Genomic DNA, 23,706 nt, shown 5'->3' with positions numbered 1-23,706 from the left:
TATTACAGCACAGTTGAATGGTACAATATCAATATTGTCATCACAAAAGCATCTGTGAAATCATATGGCTGAAAAGGGGACAATGTTTATGAGCTCCTGTTACATGGGAGTGTCACGTGCTCTCGTTGCAATAGCGTAAGAAGTCATGCTGGGGTAATAAGGCCACTGGAACCATTAACTCTTCCTGTATGAAAGGGATCTGTGATTCAAAACCATCTTTAAACTATCCTTTAATATAATTTATTGATAAGGTTTCCGTTTTTTAAAAAAATGACCCTGCTGTCAGCTGGAGGTCTTTGCTGAGGATTCAGTCTGCAGTTGAACCATGGATATTCACTGAGCACCTCCCGATGTGGCAGGCAATACACGGTTCCCCCAGGGGACAGTAAGAGGGGTGTGGCTGAGTCCCAGGCTGGGGGGCAGAGGCGGCCTCCACGGATGTGACCTCAGGGCAAGCCTGGGAATCAGGAGCAGTCCTTGGCACTTGGCAGTGGAGATGTCTGCCCTGCACTAGGTCACAGGACTGTCCGGGCATCACCTGGGCATGCCTTGGGAATGCAGACTCCCAGGCCCCCAGCCCCAGCTGCTTTACCAAGCCCTCATGATGGGGATTTGCCTGTGCATTTTAGCTTGAGAGCAACCTTATTATAGGTGACTCAATGCTGAATGCAGTCCTGTTTACACAAGGAAAACTTGTGGGGAGCTTTACTACATATATACACACACATATATATGTAATAACTGACTGTATATATACATATACACATACACATATGCAATAACTGGGTGTATATGTACATATAATATACTCATATATATGCAATGATTGGGTATTTAAAACAATATTATTTCAAAAAACCCAGAAAATAAACCAATTTAGGAAAACAAAACAAAACAAAAAAGCACAGTGCATGCCCATGGAAACACAGGGCTCACGGTCCTTAAGACACAGGGAAGTAGCTGAACCAGCTGGCTGTCCTGCCCTGGGTTCCAAGCCCCTGAGGACTAACTCATAACTAGCAACTCTTTCTACCTGTGCTGGCTGGCATGTGGCCTCCACTTACTGCAACCTGTTGCATGAATGAATGAACAAGCGGAGGAATAAGCAAACTCACCGCTCACCTCCCCTCCCACAGCCAACCTCTCTCCTCTCTCAAGTCTCACATTTTTAACAGAAAACATAAGTCTAGTGTCAGACCGCTCATCGAGGTTTTAAGAAAAAGAAATGAAAAAACCAAAAAAAACAATTTTCTGTTTCTATGGAGGATGGCATATTTACATTCAGAGCAAACTTGTTCTGAGCTATCCACTAATGCCCAAAAACTTTCTGGCTTCCAGACATGAAAACCCTAACAGATCACACGCTGGGATCTTCCCTCACTCCATCGTTTTGGTGCTTCCTTGGGGCGGGTGTGGATCCCTCTGGTCCTTGATGTGTCACTGGTGGCGGAAGTGGTGGGTTCTGGGTGCAGGAGCTACTTTATTTGCTGGCGTTCCTGGGCTCAGGAGGAATCCCTGGCACCAGGCAGGTTCTCACAGAAGGGCAACTTCCTTCCCTGTGTGAATAACAGCTGTTTAGCCAATCTACAGCAACAGGGCACACAGGCACTGATACATTTAAACCCTTTGAAAGAGCAAGCTGAACACAGACTGATATATTTTTGCCACAGTTTTTGGACACAAAGGTTAAAATTAAAGCAGCTGCTAGGCAAGCTCCCAAGTGACTGAGAGAGATCAGAACAGCTAACATGTGCACTGTTATTAACTATTAAGTAGTTTAAATGCCTGCATTACAGCATTAAGGAGGAAAGACCTATCCACAGATAAGGTCAGTTGTTAAAAACGTCTCAGTCCCATGTACCTTGCCTTTGGCCTAGGTTGTTTGTTTGCTTGTTTTACTTTAATGGCTTTCTTGGTTTTTAAATCAAAATCTCACCTCCATATGGGTGTTGCCTGGAAAGAGACTTCTTGAACCTCTTCGGACCTTAATGCTGTGTAACACAACCTAGCCTACCTTGCACTGTTGGAGCCTGGCCTAGAGCTGGCCCTGAGATCCAGCAAGGCAGTCAACGTCACAGACAAGGCTTTTAAGCCATCATGTGCCTAGTTCAGAATGTTTTCAACCGCCTGGCAGAGCACTTAGCCTTTTGCCCTCAAACGGTTCAACTGTATACCATGTATATAATTAATTCCAACACCACCATTTATACCTAAGATAGTAATTTCCGTGCAAAGTGTGGATGAATACAGGGCTGGCTGGCCCACACTCTTGTCTTTCTTTGGCAGGCCTGTAATGAAGCAAGCGACCTGGGACCTGGAGGAAGAAGCAAAGGCAATTCCGGGGCAGTTGGCAGCCTGGGTCCTGCTTGGGGCAGCTACACGTGCAGTGCTCAGGTGTGAGACAGAGAGAAAGTCTACATTCTGAGTCCTGGTTTTTGAAAAAGGCAGTGGGTTGTTTAGCATGACAGCTTAAATCAACAAGTGGCCTGGCTCCACAGCTGACACTGATAGCCTAGTCAGGGTGTCTGAAGTGAGACACGGGATGCACTCTTGCTTAACTGCCGTTAAGCATGCCAACCCCGACCTTCGCCATGTACTGAAGCCGGTTCCACATTAAGGCTACGGGAGTGTTAACACAAGGGAAACCAGGGGAACAGAGCTGCATTCATTTGTGACCAGCGGCTATCTCAGAACATTCTGTAATCAGTGCGGCTTATCTTTTGGTTCCAACTGTTGCTGGCTGGGACAATACAGCACTCCTCTGACAGCAACAGTGCCGCTTTGTTGGGGATGGAGTTCCTACAGGCTATTGCCAGGCAAACTCTTCCAACACCTTATGCAAGTCTTCATCTCTTGCAGCTGTGTGAGTTTTCGTTGCTTCTCTCCCCGCCCCCCACCGGTTCATAAAGCACCTGACCATTGTATCAATGCTCAAATGACTTCAGGTTATTCATTAAATACTAGGACAAAAATCAAGTGCCCAGCAGGAACTGTAAGGCAGAAAGCAGAGCCTGCACCACTGGACCACTAGACATGCATCTTGGTCCCAGTTCTTGAGTAACTGTTTGTACTCATGTGCTTACAGCTATTTCTTCCTTCTCACCCATGCAAGGTTCCAAATGGTCAGTTTCTTTGAAATACTCTCTAGGCACTCACCCTCAGCTGCCTCGATGGATCTCTTCCAGTCAAACTCCGCCATGTCAGTTCACTACCTTCCTCTCCCTCCCCCACCCCAAAGGTTCTACACAACCCTCGTCGTCGTTACAAAACATGAAAGCAAGCTGTAAGGCGCCACGGTCTACTAGGCTAGAGGAAAGAAACACTTACTGCTAGAATAATTTTTGCAAGTTTAAGGCTGAGTAAGTCTGAACCAACATCAACTAGTTTATACAGGGTCTTCAGGAGGACACTTCTTCTCTGAAATTTATTTCCAAGCAGGTTTCCTTCCTCTAAAGCGAGATGCAGTTGTGTGCAAGCAGCACAGATGCTTTCAATGTTCCCTTCTGTCAGAGCAAAAAGAGTAAAGCAACACTTACTAGCCATGGTTAAGTTGCCAGGTGGGCCAAACACAGACATTTGCCATGCAGTTAGCCCCTCCCCCCACAGGAGCATTTCCCCAGACACCTTCAAATTCCCGAACTCTGTTTTTCTTCTTATCACTTCCATCTACCTAACTTTTTTTCCCCAGGTCTTTGATCCGTCTCCTATTGGGAGGACTTACTGACTAATCAGTAAGCTTATCTAGAATACAGTCCTTCAAAGGGAGTGTTAAAGACAGAAACTATGCCTATTTCCGCTGATCTCCTTTGGGCCAAATGTTCTCTACCTCCATCTGCGCTCTGCTCAGTTTTGTGGAGGCAAACCACCAGCTGGCTCCACCACAGGTCTAGAATGTTCTCCTTCTCTGCCAGGATTGGTCCTTCATGCTCTGTATATGCTCTGGCTCCTCCAGCAAACATACACTAAGGCACATCCAGCAATTAGCACCTTGTATGCCTGTGTGTGTGTGTGTGTGTGTGTGTGTGTGTGTGTGTGTGTGTGTGTGTGTGTGTGTGTGTTGTTAGTTACATGCCTGGTACCTTCAAACACATGTCTTATGAAGTGACAAGGAATGATGGGTTACATTTTTATGTGTCCACAGCACTGGGCACAGTGTGAATTCAATCTGTCACTTAAAGTCACAATACCAATTTTCTAATAATCTGTCGATGGAAAAAGTGATCTGTATTTTTTTTTTCCTGTGAAGGTAGTGCACATCACTTGAGAAAAGAGAACTCCGCTAAACAAAAGCCCCAAACATTATCAAATCCACCACAAATTAGAGGTGGTTATTAGAGAAGAATTTCTGAAAAAAAAAAATTCTAGTAGAAAATGGAGACTTGGAACATTCCACCGACTCTGGTGACCGGAAGTCGCCAGGCTAATGGGCACACAAGGAAGAGAAGGACCGTGAGTGTGGAATGCAAGAACCTCAGATGTAAGGGGTTCTGTCGAAATATATTCCCTCCTAGAGATCCCATTCAAAACCCACAAGCCAGGAACCAGTCTTGAAGACATGCCATCCGTGTGCTCTTAGAAGACAGCCTGGAGGAAGCGTGTACCTACAGATGGAAACCATGGGCCATTTTTAGCTCTTCCCAACAATAACATCTAAGGAAAGGAAAAAATGTTTAGCCTCAATAGCTAAGCAACCTTCAATGCCTTTCAACGATGTGCTTCAATACATGAATGGATGGGAAATGACTTAGACTGACTGCAAATAAAGGGGGAAACTTGAATACTTGAATTCTATTGTGTGGGGTGTTTTGGTTTTTGTTGCCTTTTTTTTTTCCCCTAAATTCTGTGACTGCTGGAACTTCTTCTTCTGGCCTAAATCCAGACCCAGGGTCACTCAGGGCCAGGGGGTCATCTTTATGGTAGATTCCTGACACTTCCTTCACAAAGGATTCAGCCTGCTCAGTTCTCCAAGAGAGACTGTTTTACATGCGAAGCTCCAAAAGTGAAATTTTAAGCTGTTGGTCAAGTTAATCCTTTGTGCCAATGAGTTCGTTATTAATGCCATGTAGCCTTGAAAGATAACTTGAGTCTTAGCCCAATCATGACTCTTGAGTGACAGGGCTGGCATTGGGATGTGGTGGGTAAGGTCACCACCCGTGTGGATGCTGGCTCATATCCCAGCTGCTCCACATTCAACCCAACTCCCTGCTAACGGTCTGGGAAAACAGTAGAAGATGACCCAAGTGCTTGGGCCACTGCCACTCACATGGGAGACCTGGATGAAGCTCCTGCCTTCTGCCTGGCCTAGCCCTGGCTGTTGCAGCCATCGGGGGAGTAAACCAGCAGATGGAAGATCTTTCCCTGTCTCTCCTCCCTTTGCTGCTCTGATTTTCAAGATAAATAAGCATTTAAAAAAATTCTCAAGTGGTTAACACTACTGGCTGGAAATCTGATAAACAACACCACCATTTCAGAATAACGCTTCCCAGGAGACACTTACTAGCTACAAAAGGGGGAAACTGGTTACAGTGGATGGACCTGACAGATGCCACCTCATCCACATGAACACTGTTGCTGTCAGAAGTCACGGAACCAATCAGCATGATGTGCCTACTAAGATGGTCACAGGTCACTGAGGGACACACGTGGTCCCATGCCTAGCCTGCACCTCACTCCCCTACACAAACCTAATCTGTGGGACAGTGTGTCACACACATGGTTCCCTCGGCTCAGTCATGAACCACTGGGGATGAGAACAGATCATTCATGATTTTCCTTTTCTCCAGGGAGATGTTTAGTGGACAACTGGTTAATCCTGAGTAGGATTTGCTTAGTAATATGTGATCACACACACACACACACACACATATACACACACATATATATATACACACAAACATGTCATCAAAAGTTACCAAGTACTTGGGGATATGGGACAACATATGTTGGCAATATATATTCAAAAAACAAAACAGCAAATGTCTGTGTGTGTTGGATAGACAGATGGGGGTTGCAGAGACACAGCTGGGGTGGGAGAACCTGACAAAACAGATGTAATAAAATGTTAATATTACTGGAGTCTGGATAAAGAACATAGAATCTTGTCCTCTTTTTCTGTACGTCTGAAAGCACACCAAACAGAAAAAGAGTTTTTAAAAATTTCAAGGTGTCAAGAAACCCTGCCACTGGTTCTGGTGGTGAAAGTGGTTCAGAGAGAGAGATGCCATGCTTCAGCATCAAATCATCCTTCTGTGAAAGATCCAACCACATTCCATATTCCACATCCTCCTGCCGGGGTCCTCAGTTATCTCTAATGGGCTTCAGGGGGGCAGCACCAATCCCCCTACCCTTGCCATTTAAAATCCTTCAGGCGGAAGACATCTTCGACAGAGGACTTCTGCATCGCTTCTCCCCATTCCATGGAAAGCAAAGGTTTCCGTATGCACTTGTCCTGCAGAACCTTACCCATACTCCTGGTTCTTCTCACTATGTTTGTTGCAAAACCTGCCTCTGAACAAAGGGGCCACGTGATGCTATGGGTGGAAATCCATGATTGTAAGGGAAGAGGAAGTCCTCACACTCAAATTGTCAGGCTTCTGAACTGCAGAGAACTCCGGGAATGACCGGGCATGTCCACCCTGACCCAGCAGGTGCAACAACTACTGCAGACAGAGGCCAGTGGCCTCGAGCTTTCCATATCTCGAACAGGAACAGCCACGTAGGAGGGTTTAAACCAACATCTAAGACAGAGGAGGATGGAGGGAATTTGTACCAAGAGGGCAGTTTTAGAAGCAGGTGCTCCTGGAGCATTGAAAGTAGGATTTGCTCCCTAAGATCTCAATTTACTTGTAACATTGAATACACATATATAAATGATGTCAGTTGTTTTTGAACGCGGCCACAGAAATGATGGACAAAGTGAACTAAAAATACCAGGGCACAAGGACGGTGGGCATATAAACAACTATGAACATTTCTGATTCAGAGCAAGAACTGTTTCTTTACCCTTTTCTAATTCACGCAAAAGCGGCACGATCCTTGTATTCCAAAAGACTTCATCGACTTCTATTTCAGTATCCCTCTCACGCGGGCTGGCTTTGGAGACTGCAAAACAAAGACATCCACGGTGGAAGAAAGAGATGTGAAAAGGAGCTGTAAGACAGCACAATCAAATGAATAAATCACACTGAGTTGCTGTCCTTTACCGCCCCTCCCCCCCACCAAATTCTAATTAGAGTTACAGGTTTCCAATTAAATCACCCTCGATGAAACTCAGACAAGATCTGGTAACAAAGTTCAAACTTGCAAGAAAGTTTGGGGTACTTTTACAAGCACAGGGGTAAATGCTGATAACTGTCCAGAAGGTAAATAGTTTGGAACTTTTTATTATTATTATTATTATACTGGTTAGTAATAATAATATTTTAGGTTAAACCTAAAATAGGTTTAAAAAAAAGGTTTTGGAATCCCTCATGAAGAGTGTCCTATGTAAAAGGCCTAGAAGTACTTTAGTTTCTATAGGAGATATAGTGTCCATGCATCAGAATGAGGCCAGCACCATTAAAGCCAAGCGTCTTTGTGCAGATGGCAAGATAAAGCTGGGCGCCGCCCCTACAACGCTGGAACTCCACTATGGGTCTCCTGGGTGACTGATCTAACTCCTGATCCTCTCAAAGCCCCAGTTTCCCCCGCAGCAGAGATTTGTTGTCGGGCATGAGGAGTTAAAGAACCAATGGAAATGCAGAGCCACACATCTTGCAACGCCGCACAGCAATGAATTCAACTTCCCTGCCTGAGCAACCAACCTTGCCATTACTGTCTCGGGTGTATATGCTGTGTGACATAGCCAGGTCATCAACGGTGGACGCTGGGACTGACTTTATGAGCAGCACGTTAGGGCACCGCACCCGAGCAATGGTCTGAAGTCCTGGCTGCTCTGCTTCTGACCCAGGTTCCTGCTAATGTGGAAAGTAGCAGAAGACCAGAGTGCTTGGGCTTCTGCCACCCACATGAGAAACCCAGATGGAATTACAGGCTCCAGGCTTCAGCTTGGCCCAGCCTTGGTTGGTGTGAGCATTCAGGACTAAACCAACAGGTGGAAGATCAAAGATCTCCTTTTCTCTGCCTTTCTAATTTCCATCATTCTGCTTTTCAAGTAACCTTTAAAATTAAGTCTGAAAATCAGTGCTTCCTAGGAGCAAAAGTTGCGATGGGAAGCACATGGGCTGTGCACTTTGCACACAGCAGGCCTGTGTTTAACTTCTGTAACAACACTGCAGTGGGGCCCTGAAATAGTCTCTATTTTACAGAAAGAGAAAGTGGAACCCAAGGGTCTTGAGTTGTCGGCCCAAGGTCCTCTAGCACCATCGGCCTTAAACTTAACTTTTGTATTGCTATGTCCTGCAACAAAATGGAAGATTGCAAGGGAACATGGAGGTAGTAGTGAGGGGATGTACACTGTATTACACACTGCAGATCATGAATACACATTGCACAGTCAGCATCCCAACATCTAAAACACGCGCGGTAAGGCTGGAGGGGCCTGCTGCAGAGCACCATAAGCAAGGACTGCTGGAGTCTACTGCTATTCCATCTGAACGGGCCCAATCTCATCTGATCTCGGAAGCTAAGGAGGGCCAGGCCTGGTTAGTATTTGGGTGGGAGAAACGAGTGCAGGGGTCTCTTATTTGAAGCCCAGTCCATAAACCTCTCGCCAGCATCCAGCACAGCAGGCAGTCAATGCCCTCTCAGGCTTGATGTGGCATCAATTCAGTATCTACATGTGGATGCCTTGACCCTAAAACTGTTTCAAAGAAAGCACAGTCAGAAATCATAGGTACAAGCCGAATGGGACAGTGAGAAAGAGAACAGGTTAACAGGTATAGGACTTGCACATTTTCAGGTTGTTTTAATTGAGAAAAAGGGAAGGCTGGTCAGAGGCCTATGCTGGTTTGGAGTTTTTGGGTGTGAATCTTAGCTGGGCCAAAGAGCAGGTGTCCAGCTTTGGACCCGTTACTCAGCCTTTCCTCTGTAAAATGAGGTAACAGCACCCCTCTCTGAGTGCTGGGGATCACAGTCGATTGATCTGTTTTATGAACCCTTCCAAAATGTCTAAATGAAGAAAGCTTACAAAAAGCATTGAATGCATGCATATTGCAACAAATATCAATTTTAGCACTTACTCTTTAAAATGTTTATTTGTATATTTTTCATGTACTTGAAAGGCAGAGCAACTGAGAGAGATTACCCACACAACTGTTTCGCTTCCCTAAATGCTCCTAACTGACAGTTCTCGGCCAGTCTGAAATCAGGAGCCTTGAACTCCAATCTGGTCTCCCACATTGTTTTCAGGGATCCAAGCACTTGGGGTTTCATTTGCTGCCTCCCAGGATGCATCAGCAGGAAGATGGATTCTAAGGGGAGTAGCTAGGACGCCAATGTGGGATGGTAACATCCCAAGTAGTGGCTTAACTTGCTAGGCCACGACGAGCACCCTCCTACCTCACCCGATATTTTCTTAATACAGTTAAAATTCTCCACCACAGAAGTATACTAAAGACCCTTCTAGATTATCTGTATAAAAAGCAGAGAAATCCGTGGATTATCCTGAATAGCATTCGCCCACGGACCCATCTGAAAGACAGCTTAAACGAATCCTTGAACCAACAAAGGAGAAATTTCTCCTAGCATACATGGCTGGTAATTCCAAGGAGAGAGAGGGAAGCTGTACAGGTGCACCCGCCTGCTGGCGCACTAGGTGATGGCAGGGTCATGTGCAGGTGTGCCTTTTACCATCTCGAGGAGGTTCGGAGCACAATGGGCACCCGAGCACACTGCAGCCAAGAGGAAGCAGTTGGCTATGACACTGTTATGCAACAGTGAGGGTGCTGTAAACCTTAACAGTCAGGTTTCACATCATCTGTCTGGCCCATAAGCGAGATTTCATCACAGAAGACAAAGCTGAATCGTCCTTAGAACAAAAACCAGTCCCCACGCGGACGTGTTCATGATCCCGTATCCTAAAGCCCCTGGGGCCCAAGCAGAAGCATTTTGGCTTTGGAAAGGCAAAGTGGTGCATACACTGCATGCTGCCCAGGGCTCCAGCAGAGTGTCCAGGGGCCGGCCCTGGTATCTATCCCCCCAGCAGTAAGCTGTGAAACAAAGACTTTACAAGGACTCTTCAAAAAGTTGATGGAAACTGCATACCATAAAAAAAAAATGATACATGGATTCCACCATTTTTCTTTTTTCTCTCTTTGGCATCAAAATAAACTTGGTCCTTTCATTCCAGTTTTCCAAGAACTTGGCCAGGTTTTCTTGGACCTGGCTTCCCACAGGCCCAGGAGAGGTTCTGCGTGAGCTTATAAAACATTTCTGCCTCTAAGCTTCTGGGGTTTTAGATCTGCAGACCAAGGACTGTACTTCTACCATCTCAAGCTTTTGGATTCTAAGTTTATGAGTTTGCCTTAACTTCAATAAATTATGGACATGGATTCTAAAAGTACTGAGAATATTCCAGCACTAGAAAACAGATTTGCCCATATTCCCAGCCAATTAAACTAAGCAAAGACCAAAGGAGCTGAAGAAAACCAACATCTATCAAGTTAAAAAAAAACAGAAGATGGTAAGTCAGACAGATAATCCATTTAAGGAATACATATTTATGACACACTTCCATGTATTAGAAATGCAGATCTGGGCCTGGCGTGGTAGCTTAGCAGCTAAAGTCCTTGCCTTGCACTCGCCAAGATCCCCATATAGGCCCCGGTTCTCATCCCAGCAGCCCTGCTTCCCATCCAGTGTTTTGCTTGTGGCCTGGGAAAGCTTTGGTACCCTGCACCCCATGTGGGAGACCCAGAAGAGGCTCCTGGCTTCAGATCAGTGCAGCTCTGTCTGTTGCAGCCACTTGGGGAGTGAATCAGCATATGGAAGATCTTCCTTTCTGTTTCTTCTCCTTTCTGTATATCTGACTTTCCAATAAAAATAATTCAATCTGGGCCCGGCGCTGTGGCCTAGTGGCTAAAGTCCTCGCCTTGAACATGCCGGGATCCCATATGGGCGCCAGTTCTAATCCCGGCAGCTCCACCTCCCATCCAGCTCCCTGCTTGTGACCTGGGAAAGCAGTCGAGGACGGCCCAAGGCTTTGGGACCCTGCACCCGTGTGGGAGACCTGGAGGAGGTTCATGGCTCCTGGCTTCGGATCGGCACAGCACCGGCATTGCGGCTCACTTGGGGAGTGAATCATCGGATGGAAGATCTTCCTCTCTGTCTCTCCTCCTCTCTGTATATCTGACTTTGTAATAAAAATAAATAAATCTTTTAAAAAAATTCAATCTTTAAAAAACAAAAAATAAAGAAACACAGACTTTAAGCCTGCCAAGCTCAAAGTAAGCATTTTCAAACTTCCATGCAAGAGGCTTTTTTAAACAACAGCTCTATAAGGAAAGCAGACAAATTCAATCAACGTATTGCTCGCCCTGGGGAAGCTGAATTACAGGGGTGAGCCAGACATCACAGAAGGGTTTAGTTAATCCTCCAGGGTCCTGCTAAACATGCTTCATACTTGTTTCTTAACAGAACAAAACTTAGCCAGACTCTGCGGTCTGAGGTTCCTTCTGATCTTCTCCCAAGAACGGCGTGTGTAGCCGTCTGGAAGCTAAGCCTTTTTCACCTCCTGGCTCCCACACACCATCCATCCCTGCCCCCCGATTCACCTGCCATCCCCAAGCCACTGCAGAGATGGAGGCATGGACCCACCTACTGCTGTTCAGACAGACAGACAGACACACACACACACACACACACACACACACACACACACACACTCTCTCTCTCTCTCTCTCACTCACTCACTCATGAAGTCTGGGCCCTGGGGAGCCATCTCATCTTTCAGAAAACACTTTCATCTAGGTTCACGGTTTGCTAAATATAAAAAATTCTGATTCAACAGGAAATTGGGGAAGTCAAGCAAAAAAAAATTCAGCATGTTTTTGAAGATTTTGCTGTCTCAGTGGTTACAGCTGTTAACCACAGCCTTCAGCTCCGGACACACAGACCTGTCACAATGTGAGGATTGGCTGATGTTTTTAGCACGTAAATGTAAAATCCTTAGCAACAATACCAGCTTGGAATTGAATCGGTGATATTAAAAAGATTTTTCTTGACGACTGCAGAAATCCCCGTTGGCCACAAAGATCATTTTTACTGATAAGAAATTCCTCTTGTAAAATCAAAAATTTTAATGTAGTATTAGTTTTGGGGTCGTAACATCTGACATATACAAAAAAGACAGGAAAACTATAACAAGCAGCTGTACGCTCACAGCTAATTCAGTTAAATATGTACATTTTGTCAGATTTCTCTCCTTTCCCTTATTTTAAGAAAGCAAAACCTGACCACCCTGCTAAATCAGGAGGGCTACTGTTACAGTGCTTGCCTTTATATATTTGCCACGTAGAGCTGTCTTCCACAAGGCAGACCACTGTTTTGACAACTTAGTTTCTTCATCGAGTTTTTTGAGCTCATTTCCCTCAATATTGTCCTTGTGCACCAGCTCAGGTTTCTAATTGCATGAATACATTTGGTGTTATTTCCAGCCTGTGGGCTGTATCTTCCCACTTTGGAACTCCAACGGACTGTGCTAATACAGTAAATGGAGCTTCAGTTAAGTGAGCGGCAACTTGGACCCCAAGTTGCAAGTCCAAGAATTACATTGATATCAAACGTGGCAACTTTGCCAATGCTTTTACAAAACTTCTGTGAAATCCTTAAGGCTCTCATCCACAGGTGTCTGAGGCATCTGAGTGACAAGACCGGTGTTCAAATTACAGAAGAATCAGCACGCCCCGTGGCCGAGCTGGGGGAAGTTCTTGGCATGGTCACACAGCAGGGCCCCAGTGGACACACCTGCTCCACCACCCCTCCCCTACCCCCAACAAGCACTTGTTCCTGCAAGGTGGGGTGATCCCCTGTTGAGAACCGCAGGAAACACCAGCACCTCACCTGCTTTGCTGTCCAGCCTGCTGAGGTCCCAGCTGCCGGAGGACACCGAGGTCCTCCCACACCTCTTCTCCTTGTCCCTGGAAGAAGTGGAACACACAAAGCACTCAGCGCAAAACCCAGGAGTGTTCTTGCTGGGAGTGACAGGAGTCCCTCACCCACAGTTCCCAAAGAAACCACGCGGCAAAGATCAGCACCGGGGCTTGCTGCTTTCTATCCAGTTTCAGCCAATTTTTGATTTCCAACAAATATTTATCACAGAAAAATAAGTCACACTGGCTTAACAATATGAACTATAATTTAAACAACCAAAAAAATAAGATGCAATGTTGACTTGCAAATAGCAATATATATATATAGCAATATATATATATAGCAATATATATATATTTATATATGCCACAAGAGGTCACTGTTTCAATGGGAAAAGACACTGGTGTGTGGGACTAAGAAGTCTGGTGCTGGGAAGCTGGGAGAGATCTTCCTCCAGGAAAACTGTATCCCAGACCAGCCTGATGGACCCAAGGCCACACATCAAGGGCAGAGCTGGAATCCAGGTCTCACAGTTCCTAACTGCCTGCTATTTCCACTGACTGCACCTCTGTACCTCATTTCTATTTTAAATTTAATTTTCTCAGAAAATATTTTCTTAGAAATTTTTTTAAAACACTGAAAAAAAAATCAAAGGTATACTTATGCAGTCTCCACATGATAAATACATGTTGTATCCCAAATAAACTATGGGCCAGTCAACAGCAGAGCTACACACCCAGGTCCGTTTAAAGTTGTGCTTGGGGTAAACTGTCTTAGCTCAAAATTCCAAAGAACAAAAAAAAACACAGGGTTGGGCAGACACTGGGCACAAGGACTAAGCTGCCTGCGTCCCAGCTCCACTTCCTATCCCAGCTTCCTGCTACTGCACAGTCTGGGAGACAGCAGGGGATGACTCAAGCATTACGGTCCCTGCCACTCACACGGGAGATGGGGAATGAGTAACCAACTCCAGCCTTCAGCCTGGCCCAGTTCAGCAGCTACAGGCATTTGGAAGTCAATCGTGGATGAAACATATCTTTGTGTCTGCCCATTTCTGTGTTACTCTGCCTTTCAAATAAAAGGTTGCTTTTAAAAAAGATTTACTTTATTTTTTGTTGGAAAGTCAGATTTACAGAGAGGAAAGACAGAGAGGAAGATCTTCCAACCAGTGATTCACTCCCCAAGTGGTTGTAATGGACAGAGCTGCGCCAATCTGAAGCCAGGAGCCAGGAGCTTCTTCCAGGTCTCTCACGCAGGTGAAAGGTCTCAAAAGCTTTGGGCCATCCTCTACTGCTTTCCCAGGCCACAGCAGGGAGTTGGATGGGAAATGGAGCAGCTGGGACATGAACCAGTGCCCATATGGGATCCCAGTGCTTCCAGGGATAGGATAGTCAATTGAGCAATTGTTCCAGGCCCTCAAATAAAAGTTAAAGCCACAGAGCATGAGCATACAGGTTTACAACAAAATTTCTTGTTGGTCATCAAAGATAATATTTCAAACATCACAAAGAATGCATGCCCATGTGGTCCCGGCCACCTGTGACCAAAAATGTCCATTGCTCTGATTTTCTGAGTTAGTGAGATAGCCAATGAAATGAGTTCAGTGCTATGTGTTGGACCCCAGCCTCCACCAGGGCTTTGAGGATTAACTTTTCCAACTATTACTTTTCCTAGCAACAGGACCTTTACAATGTTTGTTTATTTGACAAACAGATACTGCTCCCAGGATCTGCTGGTTCATTCCTGAAGTGTCTGCCGTGGCAGACCCTGGACTGTGCTGGAGCCTGGAGCTCCCACGTGGGTGGCAGGGCCCCAACGACTAAAAATATCAATGTTGCCTCCCAGGGACCACATTAACTGGAAGCTGCAGTCAGGCAGCGAAACTCCAACGTGATATGCTTAACCACCTTGTGCTGTCTCAACCAGCATATTACCTACCAGGCTGAATGTCAGTCCTGAACCTGGCTTTGTAAAAGATACTTGATTTTTAACTTCCTTTAAAAATACCAAGGTAATTCATTCCTCCGATGGTTAATTAATTCTCCACAGTAATGCTTTTACTCTGATATACACCCAAACAGGGATTTGGGAGCAAAGAATCTGATTCCTAGCCGATCACACAGAGAATATGGGGATAGAGTGTTCTTAAAGACCAAATAAAGCAAGGGAACCCTAGGTAGAGGTAACACATCACATGTGGACAAGGCGCCAGGCCCAGGGAGTTCTTACACTGTCACAGCCAGAAGTGATAACCTAGCCCAAGCACAGGTATGGCCTTCCTGTCAAGACAAGCACGTTACCTATTCAGTCAATTAAGTGCATGCAAAGTCGACTCACAAGAGCCAGGGCTATCTTACTCCAGCTCCTGAGCTCCTGATGGCCGAGCACAGCTTCCTTCCAGACCCAGGGAGTTCTTACACTGTCACAGTCAGAAGTCATAACCTAGCCCAGGCAGAGGTACGGCCTTTCTGTCAAGACAGGCACGTGACCTAAACAACTACTGAAGCCAACGAGGACACCTGCAACTCATTGGCTTCCAAAGTCCCTCACCCACGCTCCCCGAGATCACGGGCAAAGAGGCTGCCTCTAGAAACACCATGTTGGTGTGTTCCTTTCACAGAAAAAAAGTAGAAAAAAAAAAGGTTCTAATTCTTTCTAGAAGCTAGGTAGTGCTATGTTCTCCTGGCTCTTAGCACCGTGCACAGGTGCAGCATGCAGGCTCTGCACTCTAGCTCCTGGGTTCAAATCCTGGGTCCAGTCTTTTTTCAGTTTTTTTTTTAAATCAGTTTTGTGATACTGAGCTAGTTAACTGCTGTGGTTTCCTCATCTTAAACCAAGGTCTGGAATGTCTCATCTCACTAAGGTGAATATCACATTGGAAGTTAAGTAAGTTGACGCTATCTTTCTCTTTCTTCTGAGTCACAATCCAGTGACAGATTTTGTGGAGCTTGAGAGCCCAGAGGTGTGGCTCTGGTGAAGTTTAAAATCTGCTCCAAGGGGGTTCAGCACCATGGGTAGGCTAGGCTACCTGTGGCGCCAGCATCCCACATGGGTACTGGTTCACGCACCAGCTACTCCACTTCCCATCCAGCTTCCTGTTTATAATCTGGAAAAGTAGCAGAGGGTGGCTGAAAGATTTGGAACTCTACATTCACACAGGAGACCCAAAAGCAGCTGCTGGCTCCTAACTTTTGATGTGCTGAGCTCTGCCCACTGTGGCCATTTGGGAAGTAAACCAGGCTGATGAAAGATCTCTCTCTCGGTCTCTCCTCTCTGTAAATCTGCTGTTAATAATAATAATAAGAAGAAGTAATCTTAAAAATTTTCTACTCTGTGAAATGAAAGTCCTAATATTAATTTAGAAAAGTCCAACAGAATCTCTGACCAGGTGAAATTAGCAGGATGTAAGAACTCAAGGGATGCTGAGAAGGAAGTGACTAAGGAGTGGGAAAAGCGGGTGGCAAATGGGACCTCAGAAGGGGAGTGGAAGCTGCGAATGCCAAGCCCACTCTCAGAAGCGGGTGGAGGTGAAGAGGCCTGGACAGCCTGAATGTTTGCCCGGGCAGGGCCAACTGCACAGGGCAGGCAAGAGAAAGGCCAGGGAGGGTTCTCCTGGGAAATACTGGGAATGACTGCCTGGGACTCTGGGTGGAGGATATGGAGCTGACCAAGTGGACAGGAAGGAACGGTCGTTGGTTCCCACCAAAGGCAGGGACATGAGTGTCCCTGAGGACAGGAAAAGGCAGGCAGTGTCTTGGCAGGGTGTGATAAGTAGGGCTGCAAAAGATGAAAGGGATTCAAGAACAAGCTGATAGAGTTGGAGGGGAGGGGTAGTGATTTGAAGCAGAGAGAAGAGAAGGTACACTGCAGAACAGGACAGGCCCGGCTGCCGTGGGCAGACAAGGGAAGCTTGGAGGAGGAGACCCGCTGGAGGGGTTCCGCAAGCCAGGCTTTTGCCAGGGGGAGTTTCAGAGGAAAACTCAACTTGGCCTGCTGCTCTGCCAATTGAGGGCGGGACACAGGGATGGGTCTCATGGAAAAAGAAGGGTCCAAAGGCCAGACACTTGGGCCAAGGCCAGACACTCATGGAAAAAGGAGTCCACGAGAAGGGGAGAGAGGGAACGTGGCCTCAGCCAGTCTCAGCCTGAGGATAAGAGGCCCTACACTATGAGGACTATGAGGTTTCCGAGGAGCAGGAGAGCTCAGGTCTCACCCTGAGAGTGGATGGGAAAGAGAGGTAGCAAGGAAACTCCCGCCTCACCACAGAAAAGACAGGGCAAATGGCTCCATCCACTCCGTCTTGGTCTTGCCCTGCTTCCTCCTGACAGTCCTTCAAACATTTAAAGACATCGCATTTACCACCAACAGTCAAGGTCTGTGGTTCAATCCCCACAGCTCTGCGCCTTACGGCTCTGTGATCCCGGGTGAGTTTGCTGGAACAGAAGCTGTGGTGGACTCTTTGAGGAGTGATAACTCACTGTACTCTTGGTGTATGGTTACTGTGAGGACTAAGCAATCATCTGTGCTTAGCTCACATGCAGGTACACAGCATAGACTCAGGGACCAGCTACTATTCCTGCTGCTGTCATCATCCATGTCATTAACAAACACCTCCTGTTCCTGCCACCTGTTCAGAAGACCAGGTTTCACACCTCCGCCAGCCTGTCTGTTCAGTGAGGCATGAGTATCGGGTTGCCCGGACCCCTTAGGTTGCCTGGGATCCAGTGCTAAGCTAAAGGTGTGGCCTGAGGAGACAAGAGGCAAAGCCTCAGGCTGCAATGATTGTTACACAGCAGTGTGTGTGGCCCATACTCATGGGTGTGTCAGAGGCAGATTCTCCCCATTCACATTGACCCTTCACTCACTTTTTTTGGGGGGGTGGGTAAGATTTATTTATCTTTATTGGAAAGACAGATTTATAGAGAGAATGAGAGACAGAGAGAAAAAGATCTTCCATCCACTGGTTCACTCTCCAAATGGCCGCAATGGCTAGAGCTGAGTTGATCTGAAGCCAGGAGTCAGGAGTCTCCTCTAGGCCTCACGTGAGTGCAAGATCCCAAGGATTTGGCCATCCTCTATTGTTTTCCTAGGCCACAAAAAAGGGAGCTGCATTGGAACCGGAGCAGCTGGAACATGAACCAGCACCCATATGGGATCCTGGCACTGACTTGCAAGGAAGAGGACTAGCCATCTGAGCCCTCTCATGCTGGGCCCCACTATTACTAAATTTCACAAAGTTGTACTTGGCAAAGGGTTCCTCCCTATCAGATGTTTTTAGATCTTGATTTAATCATTCGGTAGAATTGTTCTTCCTAGCCTCCTGTTCTATGTTATTAAAAACTCTAAATCTTTTATCATGATTTTTGATGCCTCTAAACAATTCCAGAAATTAGTCAAAGCTCTTCTGTAGACGTCTTCTTAGATACTCAAAAACATTCAGTGTTATGACATCTTCATCTACAAATCACAGAATTCTAATTCTAACTGACTAGCACTTACTGATTTGTAGGGCTTCCTTTGTGGATGGGAAGGGTGGACTTCAGGCCTACTGGGGCCAGTGCTTTAGCTCAGCCTGTCCCCAGTTCTCCCAGCTCTGCCCGTCTCTCAGGTCCTCTACAACCAGATGAATTGTAGAAGGAATGAACATGTGATGGGTAGGGCATTCCCAAACCTCACAGCTGTAGTGCTGTGTTTCACATCAATAACAAGATCTTCTCTTTATTCTACTGAAATCTGCTACATTCTATTTTAAAGAACCAGATGCAAGCTAGGGAGCTAAGACAATGGCATTCATGGGCTCTCTGAGTTACTACCATTCATCCACGAATCAACGATAGCGGCAACATCTAATTTCAGACCATATATACCCACAAAGAAATAAAATCCTATTGTTTTGAGAACATTCTAAAATACTGAATTTTCTGTGACTCAAACAGCTGTTCCAACAAAGGTTCTTGGGGCCAAGGGACAGGCAAGCTTTTTCTTCAAAGGCCAGATAACACAGTCTACACTTGGTGGGCCAAGTGGCAGAGTCAAGGTTATGAACCACTCAAAATTAAGAACTAGGGTGGGCACTGGTGCTGCAGTTGGGGCTGCCACTTGGGATGTTTACATCTCATGCCAGAGTGCCTAAGTTTGAGTCCTGGCTCTGCAGTCCATTCTGGCTTCCTATTAATGCACACTGTGGCAGGTGAAAACCACGTGGGAGACTGGGATGAAGCTCCTGGCTTCAGACTCCAGTTGGGTCCAGCCCTGGCCGTCACAGCCATCTGGGGAGTGAACCAACATAAAGAAAGCTCTCTCTTTCTCTCTCTCTCAATCTCTCTCTATGTCCTTGTAATTCTGCCTTTCAGATCAATAAATCAATATTTTTAAGGTTAAAATTCTAAGGATTGCATTGTGGTGCCACAGATTAAGGTGCTATCTGCAAAGCTAGCATTCCAGGTCAGAGCACCGGTTAAGAGTTCTGAGCCCCAGCTGCTCTACTTCGGATCCAGCCCCCTGCTAATGCACTCAGAAAGGCAGCAGAAGAGGGCGCAAGTGCTTCAGCTCCAGACACCCATGTGGGAAACCTGGATTGAATTCTGGGCTACCAGCTTCAGTTAGGTACAGTCCTGGCCATGGTGACCAGTCTGGGGAGTGACCATTCAGGAAGTGAACCAGTGAATATAGATGCGTGTGTGTGTGTGTGTGTGTGTGTGTGTGTGTGTGTGTGTGTGTGTGTGTGTTTCTCCTAGTCTCTGCCTTTCAAATAAAAATACAAATTTAAATTTAAAAGACAGATTTTTACTTGAAGAGGTACATACAATGAAATTAAAAGACATGATTTTAGCCTATGGAATTGTATTATAAGATAGAAAATAAAAATTAAAACACACTTGACTTTAGAGTAATACCTACAAGACAAATAATTTCAGAAAGTCCTCCAAAATCCTTGTAGGGCTGGGCTATTACCGAGGATTTAAACACACACAGACACACACACACACACACACACACACACACACACACACACACACACACACACCTGTAATACCTTTTTAAAGTACCACTAACCAGTTATTATTTAAGTTCTTTCACTGGGCTTGATTTAGATATTCTGTATCTAACCACATCAGTTTAATTGAGAATAATGACTTCACTGCTTTTGAAAAAAAGGACATTTATTGCTATTTTTAAGACCAGGCAACATAGGAAAAAACAAAGAGAAGTTTTAAAAAAAATCATGCAGCATCCTACCACCCAAAAACAAACATCACTGATATGTGGTAAACATCATTGAGACATATTTTTTGCATATATTCAGATTAAAAGACAGGAGACATTAAAAACACACAGAGTGACTGGGAAGGAGGGTAGGTAAAAAGCATATCCCAGCATACTCAGTACTATCGTAGAGAAACAGTAAGTAGACATTCCCTGAGCTTAACAGAGAATCAGACAGTGAAGTGAGACAGGACTGTAGAACTTCAATTAAGTCTTCCCGACAGAGAGGATTCTAAAAGATTTCTCTAAAGTCAAGAAGAAGAAGAAAAAAAAACACACACAAGAAACTTTAGCAGGTTGGAATCATTCTTTTTCAGCTGTATATTTCGATTTTAGACCCACAGTACTAACAAAGATCTACCTTCTATCATGAAAATGAAGAGATGGGTGCTGTCACCTCCTCCCAAGCCCCAGTTTGGGTTATGCTTGTGGCTTAATGCCCTGGCATGGTTCCTGATCCACAACCTCCATGCTAAGACTTGTTGGGTTTTCATTTCTCGATGCAAAGTCACAGATAGTACCCACCAGGAGGGCTTTCATTGTAGCTCCTTCACTTCGGAGTTCTTTCTTCACTAAGAGTTTCCTAGAAACTGTGTGACGAGACCACTCATATTAGAAAGAGCTTATTGGAAATGTCTTTTTGAAAAAACTGAAGGACCCAAGTTACAAAACTCTCGGCTTATCTCTTCTTCACTTGGTACTTCACAGATGTGGCTTCCCCAACTTTTGCTACTGAGGGCTGCCTGGAGAAGGTCTGAGCCAGCCTACTTCTCCTTTGCTGTGATCCGCTGACGTGGCCTGAAGGATCACAGCATAATTCACGTTCCCATCCGATCAGTGATGATCAACTTGCAGACCAGGGAGGGTGGGCAGGAGGGAGACACCCCAGCGCTGAGCACGTCTGTGTGTGGATTATTCCATATAACATTTTTAGCTGGGAAACATATATCAACTTCAGTCTTTACCCCAGGAAGTTGTCTTCCATTTTGTCTGATTTTTTTTTTTTGCCCGTTCTTGTTGCTTGGATCTCATTTGTCCACTCTCCATGGATTCCTGTGAATGCTGACACATGCACATCACTCAGAAGAGGCCTGCCGGTTAGCAGGGAGGCCGTGCCAGGAGGGATACTGGAGGAAGAGGTGGAAGTGAAGAGAGTGGAAGAGGAGCATTCTCTTCTGCAGGTTTCATTTTTATAAGCTTCACTTTCCAGGATCTATCTCTAATCATTGCCATCGTATTGATTCTTCTTGCATGATTTCCTCTGGCCTGTCCAACATGCCTCTCTGCATTTCCAGCTGTTTTTATTCTAATTTTAAAAAATCTCTAATGTGGCTTTTCTCTCCACGTTTGTACATTTTTATTACATTTCTTTTTTTAAGTCCTGTAAGTTTATTTTCTCATTTCCTTATGTGGGTTTATAATCTAGTAATTTGAATTCTTATAACTCAGAGTTCTTTTTTTAAAAAAAATTAAATGATCTATAATTTCTTTGAGATGATGGGAAATCATCTTATTTAGTTCCATGTTTTTTGGAAGCTCATCTTTTCCATCTTCTGTTTTCCTCATCTGTCTTTTGGGATGTTCTTTACATTCCAAAGCCCAAGATCCATGTTAGCTCCTGTCGTAACTTAGTTCCTCTTCTTTAAAAGGAGTCATTCATTTGTTGTGGTTCGGTGGGATCCACAGAAAAGAACTGGGGTACACCCTGTGGCTTACACTTTGGTTTTGTTGAACATCCAGCCACCAAATCCACTATCTTTGTGGACCTAAGAGTGAATTCCCTTGGTTTATGTGGAGTGGGTTATGGTAACACACACACACACACAAGTTCTTCTAAGTGGCAGGGTCCTTAACATCTCACCAATCTCGCACACACACACACACACACACACACACACACGCACACGTAGCTGGCTCACAGGCAGTCTGAGTTACCTTCAGTCTCATCTACCCCTTCCTCTAAGACACTGTGATTTGGGTGCTGACAGAGCATCCTCAGTTCTCCCACGCCCTAAGACTTCACCTGTGCAATTCAAGACAGGTCCATCTTTCTGAACTGAGATTCACTTAGAGCGGAATCTGTTGTTTCTCTCCCCTCAAAGTCTCACAAACTGTGCGTGTGCACTCTCAAATTAGCCCTTATTTTTCTTCCAGAGTTCAGGAGGACTGGTAGCTGAATGAGGCTAATGAGCTACAATGTTCTGAGGAACAAAAATCCAAGAAGTACCACAGACTGTCCCTGTTGAAGGAAACCGAGGCAGGCAGGCAAAGTAGGCATTAAGGTATGGTGGGGGCTAAGCCACTATGTGGAAACCCTAAACCCCAAATCAGAGCGCCTGGTCCAAGTCTCAGCTGCTCTGAGCTTCTGATCCAGCATTCCCACCAAAGCAGCTGGGGGACAGCAGATGAGTGTGCAAGATCTAGGGTTCCTGCAACAAAAACAGGAGGCCCAGGCTTTGGCCTTGCGTAGCTCTGGCTATTGTGGGCTTTAGGAGGATGAATCAGCAGATGGAAGGTCTCTCTCTCTCCCTCATCCCCTCTCTGTGCTGCTGCTTCAAAGAAATTACTCTTTAATAAAAGAAAGGAAGAAAGCAAAGAAGAAAGTTAAGAAAGAAAAGAGAGGGGAAGGAAGTAGGAAGGGCAAATAAAGGAAAGCAGGAAGAAGCAAAAAGAAGGAAGCAGGGAACACTGGCTCACAAAACAGGACGGTCTCCAAAACTGACGGGATGGCTTCAGGCACTGGTGGATCTCGGGGCTGCTTTCTCATCCTGGAACCTGGTGAGTAGGACCTCCATTCCTTGGTTCTGTGTTTCTATGTACTTCCCTCTCAGAGTCTCTCTCCACAATGCAGTGGTCCTCCAACATTCCATCATTTCTCTAGCTTGGGGTCTTGGGAAACCAGAACTTTTCCCAAACGCCTCGGCAAAAGTTGCAGTGAGGAATTCTACCTGCCTGCCCTGGATGGCGTGTGTGTCCACTGCTCTGAACCAACTGCTATAACTGGAGTCTAGAGATCTCTGTTCAGCCAGTCCAGATGCACCTGAGCAGGCCTCGGGAGGAAGGTCATGTGACCTGTGGCAACCACAGATAAAGTAAGGCTTATTATACAACACAAGAGGTCCAATTCTCCGAGGAAAGCTTGCCAGGCAGACAACAATACCAAGCCTACATTTACATATAAGTTTATTGAAGTTACAGTTACAGTAGGTGTTATGGCATAGCAGGTTAAGCTGTCTCTTAGGATTACCATATACTACATCAGACTGCTGCTTTCAGCCTGGCTCTTCCACTGCTTGTTTTTTTTGTTGTTGTTGTTAAGATTTACTTATTTTTATTGCAAAATTAGATATATAGAGAGAGGAGGAGAGACAGGGAGGAAGATCTTCTGTCCGATGATTCACTCCCCAAGTG

The 23,706-nt window shown here is 45.5% G+C and overlaps 1 protein-coding gene across 1 annotated transcript in view; it reads right to left on the bottom strand.

Annotated features, from left to right (window-relative positions):
* ARMC2 (armadillo repeat containing 2) overlaps window positions 1–23,706 on the bottom strand; it is a 94,889-nt gene that overhangs the window by 46,981 nt on the left and 24,202 nt on the right. The window contains exons 6-8 of the mRNA XM_040983127.1: window positions 13,000–13,076; window positions 7,003–7,101; window positions 3,328–3,503 (exon numbers count right to left, since the gene is read on the bottom strand). Coding sequence (XP_040839061.1) covers window positions 3,328–3,503; window positions 7,003–7,101; window positions 13,000–13,076 — 352 coding nt within the window. The remainder of the gene's footprint in view (window positions 1–3,327; window positions 3,504–7,002; window positions 7,102–12,999; window positions 13,077–23,706) is intronic.

The sequence above is a fragment of the Ochotona curzoniae genome, unplaced genomic scaffold, assembly GCF_017591425.1.
Source record: "Ochotona curzoniae isolate NIBS_2020 unplaced genomic scaffold, NIBS_Ocur_1.0 contig_3819, whole genome shotgun sequence".
NCBI lineage: Eukaryota > Metazoa > Chordata > Mammalia > Lagomorpha > Ochotonidae > Ochotona > Ochotona curzoniae.
This window is presented reverse-complemented; position numbering and strand designations above follow the sequence as displayed.